The sequence below is a fragment of the Salvia hispanica genome, chromosome 3 (genome assembly GCF_029641045.1).
Source record: "Salvia hispanica isolate PSC_SH4W2 chromosome 3, Shi_PSC_v1, whole genome shotgun sequence".
Lineage (NCBI taxonomy): Eukaryota > Viridiplantae > Streptophyta > Magnoliopsida > Lamiales > Lamiaceae > Salvia > Salvia hispanica.
In genome coordinates this window covers 4,580,250-4,600,270 of record NC_142694.1, presented here as the reverse complement: position 1 = coordinate 4,600,270, position 20,021 = coordinate 4,580,250, and the positions used below count along the sequence as shown (strand labels likewise).

At 32.8% G+C, this 20,021-nt stretch overlaps 1 protein-coding gene and 1 long non-coding RNA gene across 2 annotated transcripts; one reads left to right on the top strand and one right to left on the bottom strand.

The window, feature by feature from the left end:
- Nucleotides 1-14,296: 14,296 nt before the first annotated feature.
- On the bottom strand, nt 14,297-19,890 carry LOC148929998 (uncharacterized). Its single transcript, XR_016136578.1, has 5 exons — nt 19,626-19,890; nt 19,456-19,534; nt 19,310-19,382; nt 18,523-18,605; nt 14,297-14,620 (listed from the first exon to the last, which is right to left on the bottom strand). It is a non-coding gene; the product is annotated as an uncharacterized LOC148929998 (long non-coding RNA).
- ABCG14 (ATP-binding cassette 14) lies at nt 15,232-18,436 on the top strand. The gene is made up of 5 exons (XM_048118683.2): nt 15,232-15,591; nt 15,852-16,644; nt 17,010-17,186; nt 17,335-17,519; nt 17,613-18,436. The coding sequence occupies exons 1-5, from the start codon at nt 15,439-15,441 to the stop codon at nt 18,255-18,257; spliced, it is 1,953 nt and encodes a 650-aa protein (XP_047974640.2). The 5' UTR covers nt 15,232-15,438; the 3' UTR covers nt 18,258-18,436.
- Nucleotides 19,891-20,021: the final 131 nt, after the last annotated feature.

The window sequence follows — 20,021 nt, the reverse complement described above, 5'->3', positions numbered from 1 at the left end:
CAAAGTAAACTCGAACTCGAGACATTTGGCCTCGTACCAATACACCACACTATATTTGGTTATTATTTGTATTTAATTTGATGCATCTAAGGTTTGCCTTTGATTGCTTATGAAGAGATGTATACTCTTTCTCATCTTTCAATCTCCTAGTTTATTTTTTCCATTTTTATGGTCAAGTAAGTTTTCTTCCATTATAAATTCATATCCCTTATACAAGTCAATAAACATGATTAGGGAGTACTCCATACTAAGAAAATTGCCGTAAAGTCGGGAGTACTTCTTCCATCTCCAAACAATAGTCTTCCTTTTTTTTTATTTTAGTTTGTGACCACAAAGTTAGTTCATTTTTTCTTTTGGTAATTTTTTCTTTAATCATTTTTTCTTTCTATTTATGTCTTATTTTATTAACTTTTTATTAAAACTCAGTATTATTTTCAAATTTCTACATGAGACGAGAGAATATATAAATAGTGAGAGAGAGAGAATAGGTTTAGGAAGATTTATGCGCGTGCTCTTTAAGCATATTTAAACAGGAAAATGTTCCCTATGATTTTTCTAGACACACAATCATGCAAATTATAATATTTTCTTCCACTCCCAACAACCTAAGAGCTGGATTTTAGGTCCTAGCTAGTATGTTGCCCCCTCTCTCTCTCTTGGGTTTCCCATTTATAGCTCATTAATAATAGACTCCGTATATAATCATTAGTATGTTTACCAATCATTATTGCATATCATTGCAAATAATTCCTCAAGATTTCATTTTTGTATCATTGCATCAATAATACCACCCAACGGTTATGCCCCATATCCTTTGTGAATTATCACCAAATCCTCTAATTCTAACGTACCAATATAAAACAAGAAGCCACAAATTTATTTGTTAAAGATTATTTCACTAGAAAAGAAATCATGAGAATTATACTAGACCTAAATGTATTTGGAGAAGGAATCGAATATGTACATATAAGTATATAACATACTCTCTCCATTCTATAAAAATATGGGCGATTGATATGAATTCAGACAAAATTGGTAAAGTAAGTAAGAGATAGAAAAAAATAGTTAAAATAGTGTTAGTGGATAGTGGGACTCACTTTATTAGTACTAGTGTTTAATGGTGTAACGGATGAAAATGAAAAGTGCATATATTTTTTTGGGAGGAAGGGAATATAAGATTTGAAGAATCATTGGTGGGCATGCTCTACACACACAAAACACACTCTTGTTTCTCACATTGTGATTGTGTGGAGTGACGTGGCGTAATATATAGTTTAATTATTTATAAATAATTTTCTTGGTGCAAGTGGTGGTACAACTAGCTAGGGCAACACCAACAAAAACCAAAAATAAAAAAATAACGCACACGCGTGGGATTATGTTGGGTTTTGTTGTCTACTGCAAAATCTTGAAACAAGCCTATTGTATTTGCTTATTGCTTGAGTGCTCATCACCCCACTCACCACTAGCGACATTTTTATTGTATATAGTTTTATGTTTCAATATTTATATATATACATGCAAATATGCAATGGTACGGTAGTAGCATGCATATCTTTGATATGTAATGTCTTTTTGCATAAGGCTCGTCATGAGATTTACTATTTGAATAGTGGCATGTTTTATAGGCTGGAAAATGTACTTAATCGAAGTCTTACACCTTACACTGGTCGAGTCTGTCGTAATATATTGAGTTAATCGATCATGACTTACTTTTTGTATGTGATTTGTCGACTATTGCACGTGAGTTGGGTATACACCCATGCACACCTCAGATAGCGACGATAGACTATTTATACTACATCCCTTTATTAACTACAAATAAACTAATTTCGCAACTTCATGCCTTTTTATATTGTGACTATAGTCATTCGATTTGGGGGTTATCGGGGGGTCTTTGTTTGTTATGCTTGATTAGTGTGACTTGTTTATATGAACTAGTATAGTATATATCCTATAAAACTATACCTGTGAAATTATAAATTTGATTTAGAGGATCTTTTATGTTTTCAGAGATGTAGTGTTTTTGAAAATGTATATATATCAATCAAGTACTTATAAGCTAGGCACTATCTCCCAAGCTCAAGCCCACTAAGAGGAAAAGTAAATATATTCATGTACTATATTATTATTACCAAATATCTCTATATGGAAAATTGTAAACAAACATCAATGTTCTATATATAGATTGTATTGATATTAACTAGACATGGTTATTTTCCTTTTCTCTTAGTGGACTTTCCCCACTACATGGGTTTTTAACTTTTTATCTTTTCAAGATCTTAAATCAATGAGGTACTCGATCCAATTCGTTTAGGTGTCAATTGTCATTTTGTTACACTGTAAGGTTAATTTATTTATTTTTTGTAGATTTTTATTTAGGTTATACAACGAATTAACCGTGATAATTAGGTAGGTACTAACTATAGATCTAGCTAGATGCCATGGACACGATGTAGATGTATAAATGAAGTTTTCTTTTATTTTATGATTGGTGTCTAATCATCGAAATGAATTCCATTTCCAATAAAACAATTATTTATTGCTAAATGAGGAGGCATTCCACTTGTCTATACGTTTCGAAATTCTATTCGCCCATCTCTTCTAATCAACTGAAATTTAATGCTAATATATTCTTCCCACGTCTCCGAATAAATGCCTTAGGCCAAAAACGATTTTTACTAAAATGGGGGATGAATTTATTTTAGCCCTATTAATTGTGGAGATGAAGAGCTTGCAAAGTCATACTAATATTGGAAAATTGTATAAAGACAAGTTTGATTGTTTGACATCAGTTTTGCAAGGAATTGTCTGGAATCGAACACTTGTTTGGAGACAATACATTCTAAATGGAAGTATACTTAATCGAAATTTGGGAGAAAGAATATACTCTATCCGTGATCAGCATTGACGAGTTTTAATGCCGATTTAGAAAGTAAAAGAAATAAAATCAGAAAATATAAAAAATAGGTTAAAATATTATTAATGAAAAATTATCTACTAATGTTAATAGAAGAGAAATATAAAACTATTATTCTAAAATAGATGATGACTAATGAAAAAATATGACTATATATTAGTTGGTGACTTACAATATCAAATCGCTATCAAAATGAATAAATAGAGTTTAATAGGAGAACTAAAGATCTAATCTCCATTAATGACTGCTTTTAAAAAGTTGATAAGACCGATTGGGGATTAATTTCTCCTAATTCTTTTGTGAGTTTGGTTAATTAAGTAATTTAACTAAAAAAAACATATATAGTTTAATTATAGTAATCCCTATTTTGTAGGAGTAATATAGTAGTGTACCTGAATTTTATCAAGGAGTAGTACTTTTTTGGGGGAACAAACACTTTTACACAATATACCGAGTAATTGAATAAACTCACATTAATATATTAAGTTCAATTAATGTTAACGAATCATGTATAGTCGAAGGTGAATATATAGAATAAATGAATTTCTCTAAAACAGTGGAACTATATTTTTAAAGTTAACTATTTGATATAACAATTGAAATTTTAGTTTGTGCAAATTCACGTGATCATGCCTTATGATATATTGATATATACATTGCATATAACGCATTAATTGATATTTTAACACGTACACTTGAAAATTTGAGCTACAAATATGACTTTGAGGTTTTCAACAAAGAATTTGGAATTTTTAGAAAGTTAAGACCTGTGACCATTATTAAGTCACCAATCACCATTGTAAACTCGAACGATTTTTAAAAACATATTAAAATTAGTATAAGATATTATCCCTTGAATTTTGATGAATTTTACAAAAATATCATACTAGGACGAAGAAGAGAACCAACAAAACAAATTAAGCTAATCTTTGATTTTATTCTATTTTTTCCAAATTTGTCATTGGATATCAAGAGTCCGGTATTTAATTTTGACTTGGCACACATTTACAAGAGTAATTTTTTTAATAAATTGTTGGACGGTCCAAATTTAATTACATATCTTAGTGATCATGAATATTTATGATGAGTGTCATCATTTAAATCATAGATTATTAGCATTGTAGTGGGCACATTTCCTATATCCTAACTTGTTGGCTCGATCAGACAAGATTGCCTAAGTTTAAAGGGCGACTTATTGGATGTTTCTCTGATTGATTTGACGTTTCGTGCTCACCATCACATATTATATCAGCATATTTGAATCTTTGTTTTATTTGCTTTATATTGACTATTGACTTGAGTATTGTACGTCATTCCATTGACACTATCACTGGTTATTGATTAATTTCAAATGGTTAATGTTCAATATTGGAGGTGCCGGCGTGCCCGGTGTCTCTTTCGTAATATCGTATCTATCCCCGACATGTAAGAATCTAATCTAAGATATTGGGGGAAAGTCCATGATTGATTAGAAATTTAGAACCATAATCTTGCACTATGTAGGGGACGCAGCATTTCTTTTAAGTCTATATAACCTAGAAGCCTTGCATATAATTGAGTACAAAAGTTCTTTGACAAATTGAAGTATTTATTATTTTTATAAAGATATAAATTCAGTATTGTTTCTCAGATTGAGCTATTCATGTAAAAATGAGTGTAGTTACTTTAATTTTGTACTTATTTTAAATAATTTTTAGGATATAAAATAAGCAAATTAAATAAAATGGCCTCCTTGCTGCCTTTTTTTGTTTTTTCTCGAGGGGCAATTGACAAGTAGTAATGAACAACTAGTGTAGTGTGTAGCATTATGATAAAGTTCTAAAAAATGTGAAGATAAACTCAATCATCACGATTATTATAATTCATCAAATCATGTGCCTTTTTTTCATTATCTCGTGACGGTACGTGTTGCACTTGCAGTAATTAAAAAGATTATATTAACTACTTAATGTCACTTAACAAGATTATACTAACTACTTAAATGCCACTTAACAATATATTAGTATTAATTTGGAGTTATAATTTTTCAATAAATACTACTCCCATGATATTTCATTGGGCTAAATGACGCGAGTGCTGACCAAACAAAGTTATGACATCAACTATGACGACCTCAAATATAAAAACAAATTTTGAATGGTAAAATTATTTATTATGCAAATGTATTTATACAAGCCAAATATTGAATTCAACTCATATGTGCGTGCGATCAAGGCAATTTAACATTTTTATGCCAATATAAGAAGCTCAAATTAAAGCCAAAAATTGCAAACAAGAAATTCATCAAACGAGATAGATCTTTTAGAAAGTGTCACATACACAAAATCATGATAAAGCGGACAATATCTATGAACTTGAGTTCTCGTGTGTATTAATGAACTCTCACATTACTTATCTAAAAAAAATTTGATATCCTAATAAATGATCACAATAGTACTAATTCTCCTCATATGCGCATGGGAGGACTTTTCCATTAAGTTTGCAATTAAAAAAATTGATAAGAAAATAAAAGCTCAAATAGATGAAGCAAAAATCGAATCAACACATTGACACTTAAGGAGAGAAAAAATTAGGAATTGTAAGCTTGAAACAAACACCTAATTCAAAGCACAAAAATTTTGGTAACGTGGGAACAATCGACACGTATAAAACAAAATTTTATTGGCAGCTAGCTAATAGTATAATTAACCACATCAAATCATCGTTACTAACTAAACGAGTCAATGACCAACGTCATTATTTGATTTGCTCTTTACCCAAAAGAAAATTCTAACTATTTGAGGTCAAGTTGAATGGTTTGAGGAATTACTAGTATTTCTCAATTATCATCACCATTTAAATAAGAGTTGTCCCTAATCAGCTGGCGGTCCACACAAGCTTTTTTAGATTTTAAACTAATAAATTATAAACTAGTATTTGAATATTAGTTAAAATTACTCCATCCATCCCAAATAATTTGTTCATTTTTCCATTTCGGTCTATTCCACATAATTTGTTCCATTTCACTTTTTATATTTTTGGTAGTGGATCTCATATTCTACTAATTAATTCTTACTCACATTTTATTATAAAACTAATATATAAAAATAGGACGTATATTTCACTAACTTTTTCAACTCATTTTTCATTACATTTCTTAAAACTCATGCCCGGTCAAAGTAAGACGAATTATCTGGGACAGATGATGTACTACTAATTTTTGTGTATTCACTAAAAAATCTTTTTGTGGGTGAAAGAAAAATGAGAAGGTTTTTATTTGGGATTGAGATTTGAGAGTTTAGAGCGCCTTACGACACACTCGTGTTCAAAAAAAATTTGTAAACGACTCATCTCATATTAAATATGTTCATCTAATTTTATGTTTTGTAAATATCGAAAATTATACTAATATGTAAATCCTGATTAATAGCTAGTATTTATTTTTATAGATTGAAGTTTACAATTATTATGATAATTCTACAGTTGATTCTCGTTAGTAATTAATTACCAATTAATAAAAGTAAAGTTTATTTTTAAAAATAAATTGTTGAAAATGATTGTGTGTATAAAAAAATGGCTAAGACAATCTTTCAATTAAGGGCGCTAATGGTTTCTATAATTTGAACTCAAATAGTTGCGCGGCGATTGGTGAGTAATGGTTTTGAGTGAATTATGATTTTATCTAAATTCTTAAACTGGTTTTGGCCTTTGGGTGATAATATTATGATTTTATAATTTGTGTTATTTAGTGGAATTTTTAGTTTGTCACGTCAAATTACAACGTCATTTGATTCGTTCGACAAAAGTCAGCCCAATAAAACTTGCCCGTACAATTAATTTATTAGCAATTTTAATATTTTATCAATATCAAAAGCGCACTTTATTTTAAATATGTGAGCTAAGAACTTAAAAGCGTTGTCATTTAAAATTATAACCTATTATGTTTGTCACACGATTCTCATCTTTAATTACATATACAATAAATTTATGATATTCAAAAATAAATAAAATATTTTTATTTTTAATCCAATTGAACTGTTGGGCTAATCCAAAATCCAAACATTTAAGAAGGTCCAAATTTTCTAATCCGATTAGTTTACACCTTAGAACAAAGCTGAGCAAAAGTCCAATAAAGGTGGCTTGATTGACATTTCAAACTCATATACTTAAATTATACTATTAACAACTTGTAAAGGTGAACATATCGTGTGAATTTATACCAGAAATAAAAAAGCATATCTCAATGAGCTAAGCCTAAACTTGAACCTTTAATTTAAGGCCAGAAGCATATCACATAATCTTATCTGTGCTTAAAGAAGGTTAATCTTAAGTGACAACAATTAGGCCAAATTATATGCATTGAAAACTCACCAAAATATGGTATAAAATCGTGAAAAAAGGAGGTGGAAAATCAATAGCAAGTGATTAAATAATGCAGCAGATAATGAGTGAGCAAGACAGCCCACAATCCACCAATATTGATTTCCCACACTGGTAATAATATTGTGAAATATTAAACCCACCATATATATAAATACCTCCACTAGACACAAGGAGTGCTTGCCACGTGTCGACTTCCTAACTCCATTACATAACTCCAAAACGACAAATATTTTTATTTTTAATTTGCATATTGCCCCCGTCATCTTCTTCAAATCTCATATGACCCCTAGTTAAGATTAATTTACTATACTAACTACAATAAAGAAATATAAACTTTCGAGTTAATGCATTCCATGCACCTTTCAATTGATATATGAACTTTTGTTTTAAGGAGATCTATATAACCTCTTTTCTCCACATATATTTTATGTATATTTCAATTTGTGTCACAAACAAATAAAATAATAAAAAAATTGGAATTGAAACACCTAAAAATGCATTGAAAGGGTAATTATTAAGATGGAGGAATAAAAAGGAATAAAACAAAATTAAGTGGGGCAATAATGTGCAAGTCATGGATAGTGCTTTTTGATAGGAATAATAGAGAGCAAAAAAATAGAGAGCAAAAAATAAATAAAAAGAAATAGAAGTGGAGTGGCCATGGGATGAAAGTTATTTCCCTTTCTTTGAAAGGGATTGTATTTCATTGGGAAGTCTCCATAGTGGAGACGAGATCAGAGGCAATTTAGTCCATTTGGTGTAACATTATCATATTTCTCCTTAGTTACTCGAGTAAGTTGTCATTAGGTTCATACTTATTTCAATCTGGAATTAATGGTTACTAATAACACATTGACTATTAATTTATATGAAAAAATGGCACCAAGGTATGGAAGTTAAAATTTGACACCCAATACGAGCATTGTTTTGGTAACATAAGTGGGTTATGCCCGAGGAAGAAAGTACACTAGCAAAAGTAAGAAACATCTATTCTATCATGAAGCAGGCAACTACTCAAACTCCTCCGCGGAGCCTCTAGAACATGGACTCCTAAAGGAAAATTATAAGCAAAATGCAAAAAAAAAAGCAACAAAATTACCTTCTATGTGCACGTGTTGAATCACAATAGAATCAATATCTTTGAATATGTCGCACTACCTCCGTACTAAAGGCCGACAGTTGATTATTGAGATATCAAAATGACCCATAATCATCGACACACCAACAAAACTATCACACTCTACCTCCAGTTTGCAATCGATATTCTCTCCTTATCCAATTATAGCTAATATGAGAATTTTAGTATTAAGTCAATGACATATGGAGTACAAAAGTTTTTAACATAGTAGTATAACAAAGAAATAGAAAAATACTCATTTAAGAGCATCAATACGATGCGAGTCGTCATGATAAGAAGTAATTATATCGAAGATACCTGATATTATAATATCATATGTGTTTGCTTGATAGAAATGTTCTCGTAAGAGTCCACCTCCAACAAATATTATATGGAGTACAAGTATTTTGAATTTGGACTTTTAATTGTAAGCACAATAATTTAAATTGATTTATGACCAAAAAGGGGTAACTAGTTAGACAAATTTTCGACCCTAACCTAGCCAAAGATATTCACATTTGAATGGTGTTTAAATATTGTAAATTCATGGGGAAAGTTGATAAAATAATATTTAAAAAGAGAAGGGCATTTATATTTCTAGTGTGATTTTCATTGGGGTTTGAATATTTGCTCCCTCTGCCCACTCGAGATGTTAAATCATTATATGGTCTAATTCTTTGACTAGTTTGATTCTAGATCCACTATGATTTAATTCTAAACCTAATGAGTAGTTTCACTACACCTTGCCAATAATAGCAAGTTAAATCATTAATCAATCAAATAGGGTAAATAAAGTTGCTCACATATATTTTCCTTGAATTTTGTTGACCGATTATTATGCCATCCTATAATTTTTTTTTATGTCTTGTTTTATTATATACGGTTAAGAAATCGTAAATCATGAATATAATTAATACTTATCTCATAATTAATTAATATAATTAATATTTAATTTTAAAATAAATGCATGCCATGGGAAACGACCACCATGGGGACCTAATGCATTAATCCCCAAAATTATGGATGATAATTGAATTGTCAATGCTAGAGTATAATTAATACTTCTTCCATTCATTGTTAATTGATGTGTGTTTTTTAGGCACGAAAATTAAGAATAATGTGTTAAGTTGATGGTGAATAAAATAAGAGATATTAATAGACAATAAAGTAAGAGACGAAGAAACAATAAAGTAAGAATGGTTACTTTTTGCCAATATAGAAATGACTCAACTAATTTGGAATTTTTCAAAATAATAAAATGGCTCAATTAACATGGAGCGGGCCAATAATCTTTTTCTACATACAAATATTCTGATACTCACAGGCGATTCCTTCGTTCTCGGGTAGTCCATGCCCCGGCATGACAGAGTAGCGAAGGAGGTAAATCATGGTAAATCCCAGTAGGTTTCTCAAGGAACGGTCATGTATCCGATGCGCACAAAGAGTCACTACAATGGATGAAACTCCTACATTGACGATGTCGGGATTTGAACGTGACTCATTTAATCTCGACACTATTTGCACCTTCTTTTTTCTTTTTGTGACGAAAGAAAAACGCAACAAATCGTATACTCCATTGTAAAATAATTGGGTGATAATAAAATACACGTGACAATATTATGATACAAATTCCACTTATAATTGTCTGTGAAATTCAAACTTTAAATCTTTAGGTGATAAAATACACTACACTATAAGCGACAATATTGTGATACAAATTCCACTTATAATTGCCATGGAAATTCGAACTTTTAAATCTTTGATCACACAAAAACAAACCCCACAACTAGGCAAGTACCCAAAGGATACTATGCTATACCATTTGCAATTTTGCGTGATTTATTTACTAGATAAGTGGGCTACATATCAAAACATTCTTTATGTTTTTTGATATAAACTGAAAGATTTTGTTGATTTAGCAGATTTAATTTGCAGATTATACAAATAATATTATAGTCCGTTTTTAAATACCAAACGACTTTTAAAATTTCATAACCTAACAATTACAACAATTACAATAATAACTATCGAAGATATATTAAATGCGATAAGAAGTTATGCATCATTAATCACCGTATATGAGATTTTTAATTAGTCAACCATATCTCTATTGCTATATTAAAATCCACAAATCTTTATTTAAAGTCTACTTATTCTTATCTCTGTGGCAAAGGGAAAATTCTTCGAGATCAATTTTTTCATTTTTAGGGCTAGGAACTATGATCAAGAATCTTAGCAAGATTGACTAATAATTAAAATAAGAGAATAATTAAACAAATTGAGTAGATAAGAGTAAGACAGTTATTATTCAAGGCGATCGACAAGAGGTCTCAGATTCACTGATATTGTTCTAGGTGAATAATTCCCCAAGATAAATTATTTTTAAGGATAAAATTAATACGATTTTTAAGATTCTGTTTGGATGCTGTGATCAGATAAGGAAATATTAGTCGGGGGAGAATATATTAATCTGGAGCATCTCATCATCTCATGCAAATTTATTCTCAGTACTATTTTGTTTTCTATATTTTAATATTATTTTCTCTATACAAAAGCTAGTATTTAATTTGTCGAACTAGTGAACATATGAGGATTATTTATGGGAAATATAGAATAATATTTATTTCAAAATGAGAAGGAAGAATGTATGTGTGAGCATTCTGATTTTATTCTCATTCGATTCATATATACCAGCCATTACCTTAATTATACGATAATTAGTTTTATATTTTCACACGAACGGAGAATAAATTAGATAATTTTTGTTAGTAAAATACAATCTTAATATATACTCCCTTTTGATAAAGTGAAAGGAGGTAAAAGGAGAATCCATGAAATATGAGGCTACACAAAATCAAAGGAATATTGTGTGAATAAAGAAGGTGAAAGGTGAGGTTACAATTCTTATACAAGTGGTCAAATTGTTCCCATCCAAGAATTTATGTCCAAATAAACAATTAAGTTGGTAAAATGAGGATGTCAAAAGCAATCACTTTAAGTGCAAAAGCAATCAACCTCATCAATCCCGAAGATCAAGAACATGAAACTAGATCCAGTGAAGAAAATCGTCGCTAACATTAAAAGATAAAGACAGTGTGGCGGTCATCACTGATCATGAATGTCTGACCAAGAATAGAAATGCACCACATGACCTCGAAGGGTCGGAGTGGAGTTGTTGCATGTAAGACCAAATTTAACGAAGTTTTCCGACCATCATGGGCTGGCAATAGGGTCAATCGATTCCAACCCCACATGAACTTTTCTGCTTAGAGCGTCGTCGATTTTACTCTATTGGTATTTTTGAAACACATATTCTGTCATACTTCATTAATATACTATAAATATGACAAAAATTTCAATGCGAGCATGAGTGATCGGTACATACCTATTTTTCACGATTAGATTAAATTTTACGAGGAAAAAAATTGAAACAAAATCTTTAGATTTATAATATCGGTAAAAGAGTAAATATGTGAATATTTATATTGGAAAATAAAAAAGTCATATTCTTTTATTTTTAATAATAAGACAATATATAAATATATACAAATTTTCAAAAAATAAAGGGTGGAGGGGCTTATTTGCCTCCTGACAAAGTGAGGCTAACTAGATTGAGTTTGTCACCATCTAATGAAAACAGTAATAATATTGAAAGTTAAGTTGATAATTAGTCTCGAAGTATGAGCTCTTAGGGGTCCAGTCAATCGGAATAACAATAATCAATAACTTTAGTAATTAATTATGTCTCCTCTTTTATCAATCTATAATGATTCGTATCTTTCATGTTAGACTCACTACCATAGCTCCATAGCCATAGACCATAGTCATAGGTTAAGTTTTTACTTTTGAGGGATTAATTAGATTCGCTAATCTCGGTTATATTTAATTCACATTACCATTTTTTATACATTTATTAATTTATTGTGGTTTTAGTACATCAAAATTAATAAAATTTACAAACTACATTCACTTTTGCTACTAACATTGTGTAAAAAGAACAAATTGAACTTTAATTTTGTATTTGTAATATTTAATACTCCTATGTCTTGTCAACTAAAAGAGTAAGTTTTGATATGGAGTATATTAGAATAAAAATAGATGTATAAAACACATGAATAAATCGAACATTGCTTTCATGTAAATTGAAAGATCTCAACAATACTTTGTAAAATATTAGTACAATATAGAATTAAATTAATATAAAAATATTATAATAAAAACAATACTCCTATTAATGAAATTATTAGGGCAATTCTATACATCACCAAATGGATTATAGAAAAGTTAATGGTCTCCCACACGGGTCGTGGCTCAAACCTTCTTTTTGGCGAATCGGCCGTCGGGTGTTGTTTTGCTCTTTTCAGTCCGGCCAATCCGTTGTCTGCCCACTTTACGTAGTGACAAACCTTCTCTCGAGCTTTTATGAACTTCGAATGTTTCTTATCCTCATGTTCTCTTAAAGAATACTATTGTTACTGTTCGAGTCGTTCCTATTTTCTGACTCTATATTGCTGTGAATCTCTTAAATCTCTTTTCACTTGCAAGCCTTTTAAATCTATTCTTTTACACAAAATGCACAATCACATATATAGTGGCGAGCTAAAAGTACAAGTCAAAACTCAAAGAGAAAAAAATACTCCAAGAACACAAAAGTCTCACAAAAATTACATGCGAAAAACAAGAAACACCAAGTAACCAACCAAAGAACAAAAAAAAATTACTCAAACAATCAAAGACTCATCTCATCAAACTAATTAAGAGTAATTCAATTTCTAAAAAAATAGCTAATTGAGAGTGATTAACAAATCTTAATTAATGTTTGATTATTAATAAGGGTCGACACCTGCATGGCCCCATGACTGGTAAAACCTCAGTGGTCTCTGCAAAAAGTATTGCTTAAAAATTATGTGCTGGAATTGGAATCCCATTGATGGCTTCCATCTTTAATCATTCTTCTTCATGCAGTCCAAAGATGAAGAGCAAATTTTACTAATGGGGGGCAAATTAAAGGACTTTATGTTTAGCATCTAACTTCTATCTCTATTTCTTTATTTTCACCTTTTCCCTAATCAAATTTATCACATGCAATCATGCATTGTCAGATCTGATTTTCGGCGATACGAATGTTGAATATTATTTAACTCTAGATTTTTTAATTTATCAAAAAGAAAAGAAGATGGAATATAAGAATCATTTGGCTTTACAAAGAAAAGAACCATTAGTGTCGACTTTTCAATTAATTAATCTTGTCGTAGACTTTGTTTTTGGCTTTCTGTCATTAAGTTTAGATGCCCCTTTTTTTTCCTTTTCCTACTTTCTGTGGATTGTTGTTTATAGTACTGTGCAGGTCGGAAAGGGCATCGATGCTACTCTATTCGTCCCCAAAAATTAGTTTTTGTTTGTCATTTTGATTTGTCCACTTTTTTTTGGTAGCTTTTTCACCACACGTTATTTCACTATTAATGATGTGAGTCTTACCATCGGTTTTTTTCTTATTCAACTGACATATCAATTTCAAATTAAAAATATATCATCCCTGTTAAATTCTAATATCTTGTCCCACATCGGCTTGGTGTGATGATCCTATCTCTTCTATATAAGGATGGATAACCCTCCCCTTACGATGCCTTTTAAGGGGTGAGTGGCTCATTTCTAATAATCCCTAAAGTTTTTACATTAGGGAGTGTAATTGTAAGTTTGAACTACTTATCAACATTTAATTCCTTGTTTTCAGTTAATAAGCTTATTCTACAATTTTTTATCAGTCAAATACAATCTATTCTATATATGTCGACATATGTTCTTCTTTGCTTCTAGAGAGGAATAGAGTTACATCAACAGATACTTTGAAAGTTTCAAATTGATAACATCAGAATTTTGAGAAAATATTTCTGGATTCTCTCTTGACAAATGTAACTCTACACCGATATTCGTGAACGTTGTACTTCATTTTATAGCACGTGCCTTTGTGTGTGTTGATACTACTTTACATAATTACATCAATAGCAAAAGCTCATAATCAATGAAATATAAGAAGAGATTAATACAGAGTCTAAGAAACCTTCTTCAACTCTTCTTTTTCATTGATGTAATGAATCTGCATAACTGATTATTACAGCAATATTTAATGTACAGTTCCAGCAGAATCCAGAAACAGCTCGAGTCCGTTTCCGACAATGGAGATGTTAACTTTTTTCTGGCCATGAGATCCACTCCTCCATCTTCAGAGATTTGCCATCAGCAAAGTGGGAAAAGAAGCAATATATTACCGTATAAAAACAAAATAGAGAAGTGGTGCAGGACAAGAACTGACATGCATATAATGTAAGAATCCATTTGTAGGAAACCATAAACAAATCCAAACTAATCAAGATATGTAGTTAAAGTGAAAGGTGGGAAGCACTACAATTGTCTATCAAAAAAAAAGAAGACGTCGAGTCTTCTTGTTTACACGATCCACCAAAAATATAATAACCGAAATGGCTTAAAGTAGCACGTTGTCTTCAATCCTAGATATAGGCAATTTTTCCTCCTAATTGTCACAACCATTATATGGACAAATAATGTGTATTTTCATGAAGCAGAATAAGGCTACAGAAAATGATACTGTACATAAGAGGGGTATCTCTCGTTTCTCACGAAAAACATGCAAACTGCATGATGAAGCAAGGAGAATTAGTGGTAAGAGAGGGAGAATGGTATAAGAAGAACAAAGAATAAGATGATGAGAGAGAGTTATGGGATGCTATAGTGATGAGAAATGTACAGTAATCCAGAGGAGATTAACATAAATAACTGATTTAGACAAGTGTAAAAGATCAATAATAAAAAGAGGTGGGATCCCACCAAAGAGGTAAGGCCTACATCATGAACACTTTAATTCATGAGAGATCCTTGTTCCAAGTCTTTGCTTATATATCTGTATCAACCACTTCATTTGCAGCCATAAGTTCAAAAGCAGCATTTTAGAGTCTCTATTCTCCCCCAGCTTACCACACTACTATTTCAGTTTCAGCTTCAGCTTCACTTAGATTTCGCCATGCCCCTCTGTTCCGTTGCACCAAAACCGGAAAACGATGGCACTCAGCTTGCCACAGGTCTTCCAACCAGGCCGGAAGGTTGTGATACAGTTTATCCATCTTTCCCTTCGCAGCCCTTTCTTCAACGGGTATCACACCCCATCACTCTAAAGGTGATCTCTCTCTCTCTGTACGCACACACAAATCTTTCACATAGTGGGATAGAAGCTAGCACAAACATTCATGTTCGTAATACCCTCTGATAGGTAGGTAGCTTACATGTTTAAAGATGCATTGGATTATGGAACTTAAACTAGCAGTGCTAACTTAAAAAGATTACTAGTGGTCCGGACAAGATGAAGATTATAATTTAGAAAAGCACTTCTGCAATAGATAACAAATGAACAGTCCTAATTATGTTCTTATGTTTCAGTTTGAAGAGGTTGTTTACAAAGTAAACTTGGAAAGAAAAGGCACTTGTTATGGAGGAACATCAAGCGCCAAAGAGAAGACGATACTCAATGGAGTGACAGGCATGGTTTCTCCGGGAGAGATACTGGCCATGCTTGGTCCATCGGGCAGTGGAAAAACCACCCTCCTTACAGCTCTCGGAGGCCGCCTCTCCGGGAGCTTATCAGGAAAGATCACATATAACGGTCAGCCATTTTCAGGTTCTATCAAACGACGAACTGGATTTGTTGCGCAGGATGACGTTCTATATCCTCATCTTACTGTGTTTGAAACTCTTTTCTTCACTGCACTACTAAGACTTCCTAAAAGCTTGACCAAAGAAGAGATAATACAGCATGTGGAGCATGTTATCACAGAACTGGGTTTATCCAGGTGTCGGAACAGTATGATAGGAGGGCCACTGTTCAGAGGAATATCAGGAGGTGAGAAGAAACGGGTGAGCATAGGTCAAGAAATGCTAATCAACCCGAGTCTGATTTTATTAGATGAGCCCACATCAGGTCTTGACTCAACCACTGCTCAACGGATCTTGAACACAGTAAAAGGGCTAGCTAGTGGAGGTCGAACAGTAATAACCACCATTCATCAGCCTTCTAGCCGGCTCTACCATATGTTCGACAAGGTAGTATTGCTCTCCGAAGGCTGCCCAATCTACTACGGCCAAGCATCAACTGCCATGGAATATTTCTCTTCCATTGGCTTCTCAACATCCATCACTGTCAATCCTGCTGATCTTTTGCTCGATCTTGCCAATGGTAATCATAAGTCTTTACTTTCTTTAGGCCACCATAATTTTTTTCTACATGGCAGTCAATAAGCTTATTAAAACTTATCTTATGTCCTTTCTCGGACAAAAGATAAATATCACTTAGAGCACTTGTGTTAGTTATCATTGAAATTTTAATGGAGTTTAAATGGCCCCACCCGTATAATAATCCGCATTCATTAATAAGGATCACTTAGATCTTATATTAATCCATTACTGCTCCATGGAACTTGACACCTGCTAAGAAGGACATTTTTCTTACTGTAAGCCCAAAGTAATCATTTGAGACTATTAACAAGATGAACTATTTGTTCATGTCGAATGATAATTAATGACATTTTATATTAAATCCAGGGATTGGACCTGATTTCCAGCATGCTACTGAGCACAATAACTGCACCCAGCAAGACCCTACATCTGTGAGAGAACTTCTCATCTCTGCCTATGACAAGAACATTTCTACAAGGCTAAAAACTGAGCTTTTCAGTTCAGATGTGAGTAGCTACAGTAACACAAAGGAAACCTCCATAAGTAAGTCTACGAAGTCTCCTCCCTCTTACTAATACAGCTTTTACCTTTACCAATCTTGAGAGTCAGAAAACAATCTGCTCCAGATTGCTAAATGCATCTTTACTGTCTTGCTGATCAAGAACATATTGTGATTTTCCATATGGTCCAGGGAATGTGAAATCACAGAAATGGTGCACAACTTGGTGGCATCAGTTTAAGATATTGCTCTTACGGGGACTGCGGGAACGAAGGTTTGAAGCCTTCAACAAGTTAAGAATCTTTCAGGTCCTAAGTGTGGCAGTACTTGGCGGGCTCCTATGGTGGCGCACCCCATCATCTCATATAGATGACCGTGTAAGACTTTTTTCCTATGTCATTACATGAGTTGTACTATTAGTTAAGCTTGACTGACATCTCTAATGGGTTGAGATATTTTGAATTGTGCAGACTGCAATGCTGTTCTTTTTCTCAGTGTTCTGGGGCTTCTACCCACTTTACAATGCTGTTTTCACTTTCCCTCAAGAAAGAAGAATGCTAATCAAAGAAAGGTCGTCTGGCATGTACCGGCTATCTTCCTACTTTGCAGCCAGAACAGTGGGAGACCTTCCTCTGGAGCTCGCACTACCAACAGCATTCACGTTTATCTTTTATTGGATGGGTGGCCTAAGCCCGGACCCAGTTACCTTTATCCTCTCTCTGCTGGTTGTCCTTTTCAGTGTCCTTGTTTCTCAAGGCCTTGGCTTGGCATTTGGTGCCATACTAATGGACGTCAAACAAGCAGCAACTTTAGCATCAGTAACAACAATGGTGTTCCTAATCGCTGGAGGATACTATGTTAGACACATCCCACCCTTCATAGCATGGTTAAAATATCTCAGCTACAGCTACTATTGTTACAAACTTCTTCTCGGGATTCAGTACAATGAGAACGACTACTATGAGTGTGCAAAGGGAGTTTACTGCCGAGTTGGAGATTATCCTCCCATAAAAGCAGTAGGTTTCGACCATTTGTGGTTGGATGCCTTTATCATGATGCTGATGCTGGTGGGTTATCGGCTTCTTGCTTACCTAGCTCTACAACGGGTGCAGTGAAGGATTTCTAACCGGCGGAGGGTGAAACAACTTTTTTCACATCATTCAACCGAGCAATAATGTTAGTTTAGGTCAATACCATTGCCAGGTTTTTGATCATAGATATTTACATATTTAAAATAGTACTACTACTCTCTGGCAGTGGTTCGCATAAATCTGATCATGCAAAACTCTTAATATCTTGTTCTAAAAATTTCAAGCATCAACAACAAGAGATATCACAAGAAAATATGCCATATAAAAGAAGATAACAAGTGGAACTAACCTCATACCAACCAGCATTTGCCAACAGAATGTGGATCTATGTGGGGCATATGAATCCTCTAATTGCTTTAGATTTACAACTTCCTGCAAAATACATTATCCACAAAAAGAAAGCACCTCTTGGGAAACTGAATAATCCAAGATGCGTGTGATAGTGAACCCCAGCAAAGGTATAAATGTCTAATCAATTCTAGTCCACTCTTTTTCCTTTTCCTCTATATCAGTTATAATTTCAGTTAATCACAGTGAGTCTTCTGATTAAATCTCCTCAGCAGTATAAAGACACAACCCTCCCCATATGATAACTTTTGCAGCACAACGACGATGAGTATTCACTAAAAGACTGTCCCATACATCCTACACTATGTATTCAAAAAAATATAGCATGAATCTCGAAGAAAAAATCAAACAATAATGCCTCATCAAGCATCACTTATTCAGAGAAAACCAGAAAACTAACATGCACAACTTGCAACCTAATTTCACAACAGGACAAACACAAAGAACAAATCAGAATTCGACAACAACGAAGCTTGGTGTTATGGAAAAGGAGGGGTCAGAGATCAAGACAGATAACCAATTTTAACAGACTAATACATGCTTAGATCAAACTAACTCTCTGACAAATTGAGTAAAATAATTGGAGAAGGGCCACTCTATCTATGAGTGGATTCTTGAATATAACAAATCCTTGTCATTTTCTACTTGATGTAGTGCAGTGCCCACCATTCAGCACACACTTTTTGCAATTTGCAAACAGTAGAAAGAGACAACCACATGTACAATACCGTCATTTTCATCGTCTGATGATAGACCGCGGTGATCCATTGACACTGGCTGTATCTTTGCAGAGATTGACCCCTATTTTTTAATAGAAGAAAACAATCAATTCTTTGAGGTGGCTGATTCAAAAAAGCATATACATTATACATACATCGCACCGGTAGATTTGAATTGGACCGTTCATCATGGAGAATCAGCTCTCAACATCTCATTCAAATAGAAATGCCACACTGTGGAACACTGAAACAAGTTAATAATGCCTCTCAACATCTGATATTGGGAGAAATTAAATATAGAGAATTCTTAGCGTAGGAATCAAACCATGCCAGGAAAAGTTGTTGGGGGTTGAGAATCGAAATAGATCGAGTAAACGTCTACTGATTTAGCGGATTCATGCTTTGTTTTGAGAGTGAGGGCTCAGAATCGCAATGGGGAATTCCAGTAAACGGTAAATTGAGGGAAAATTTCTCCATTGATTCTGATTTTAACATTGAATTGGTGTTAAACATGAACCAATTGATATATGGAATAGTTTCCATTGCCTTTGTGCTTCGCGCGCAAAACATGAAAGCCTGTGCGTGGGTCCGGGTCGGTTGAAAACGACTGAGTTGAGCTCAATAATTGTAGGCAGAATAAATTGGGCCGGCTCGATAAATGGGCCTGACTGATCCACCTTATGAATAGACAAAAACTTATCCAATTAAAATTAGTAGTATT

What these genes read in the sequence shown, in the direction of transcription:
- ABCG14 (XM_048118683.2), top strand. Translation starts at nt 15,439, where the DNA reads ATGCCCCTCTGTTCCGTTGCACCAAAACCGGAAAACGATGGCACTCAG. An exon ending in CACACCCCATCACTCTAAAG is followed by an intron (nt 15,592 to 15,851) that starts GTGATCTCTCTC and finishes CTTATGTTTCAG; the next exon opens with TTTGAAGAGGTTGTTTACAA. An exon ending in CATCTCATATAGATGACCGT is followed by an intron (nt 17,520 to 17,612) that starts GTAAGACTTTTT and finishes TGAATTGTGCAG; the next exon opens with ACTGCAATGCTGTTCTTTTT.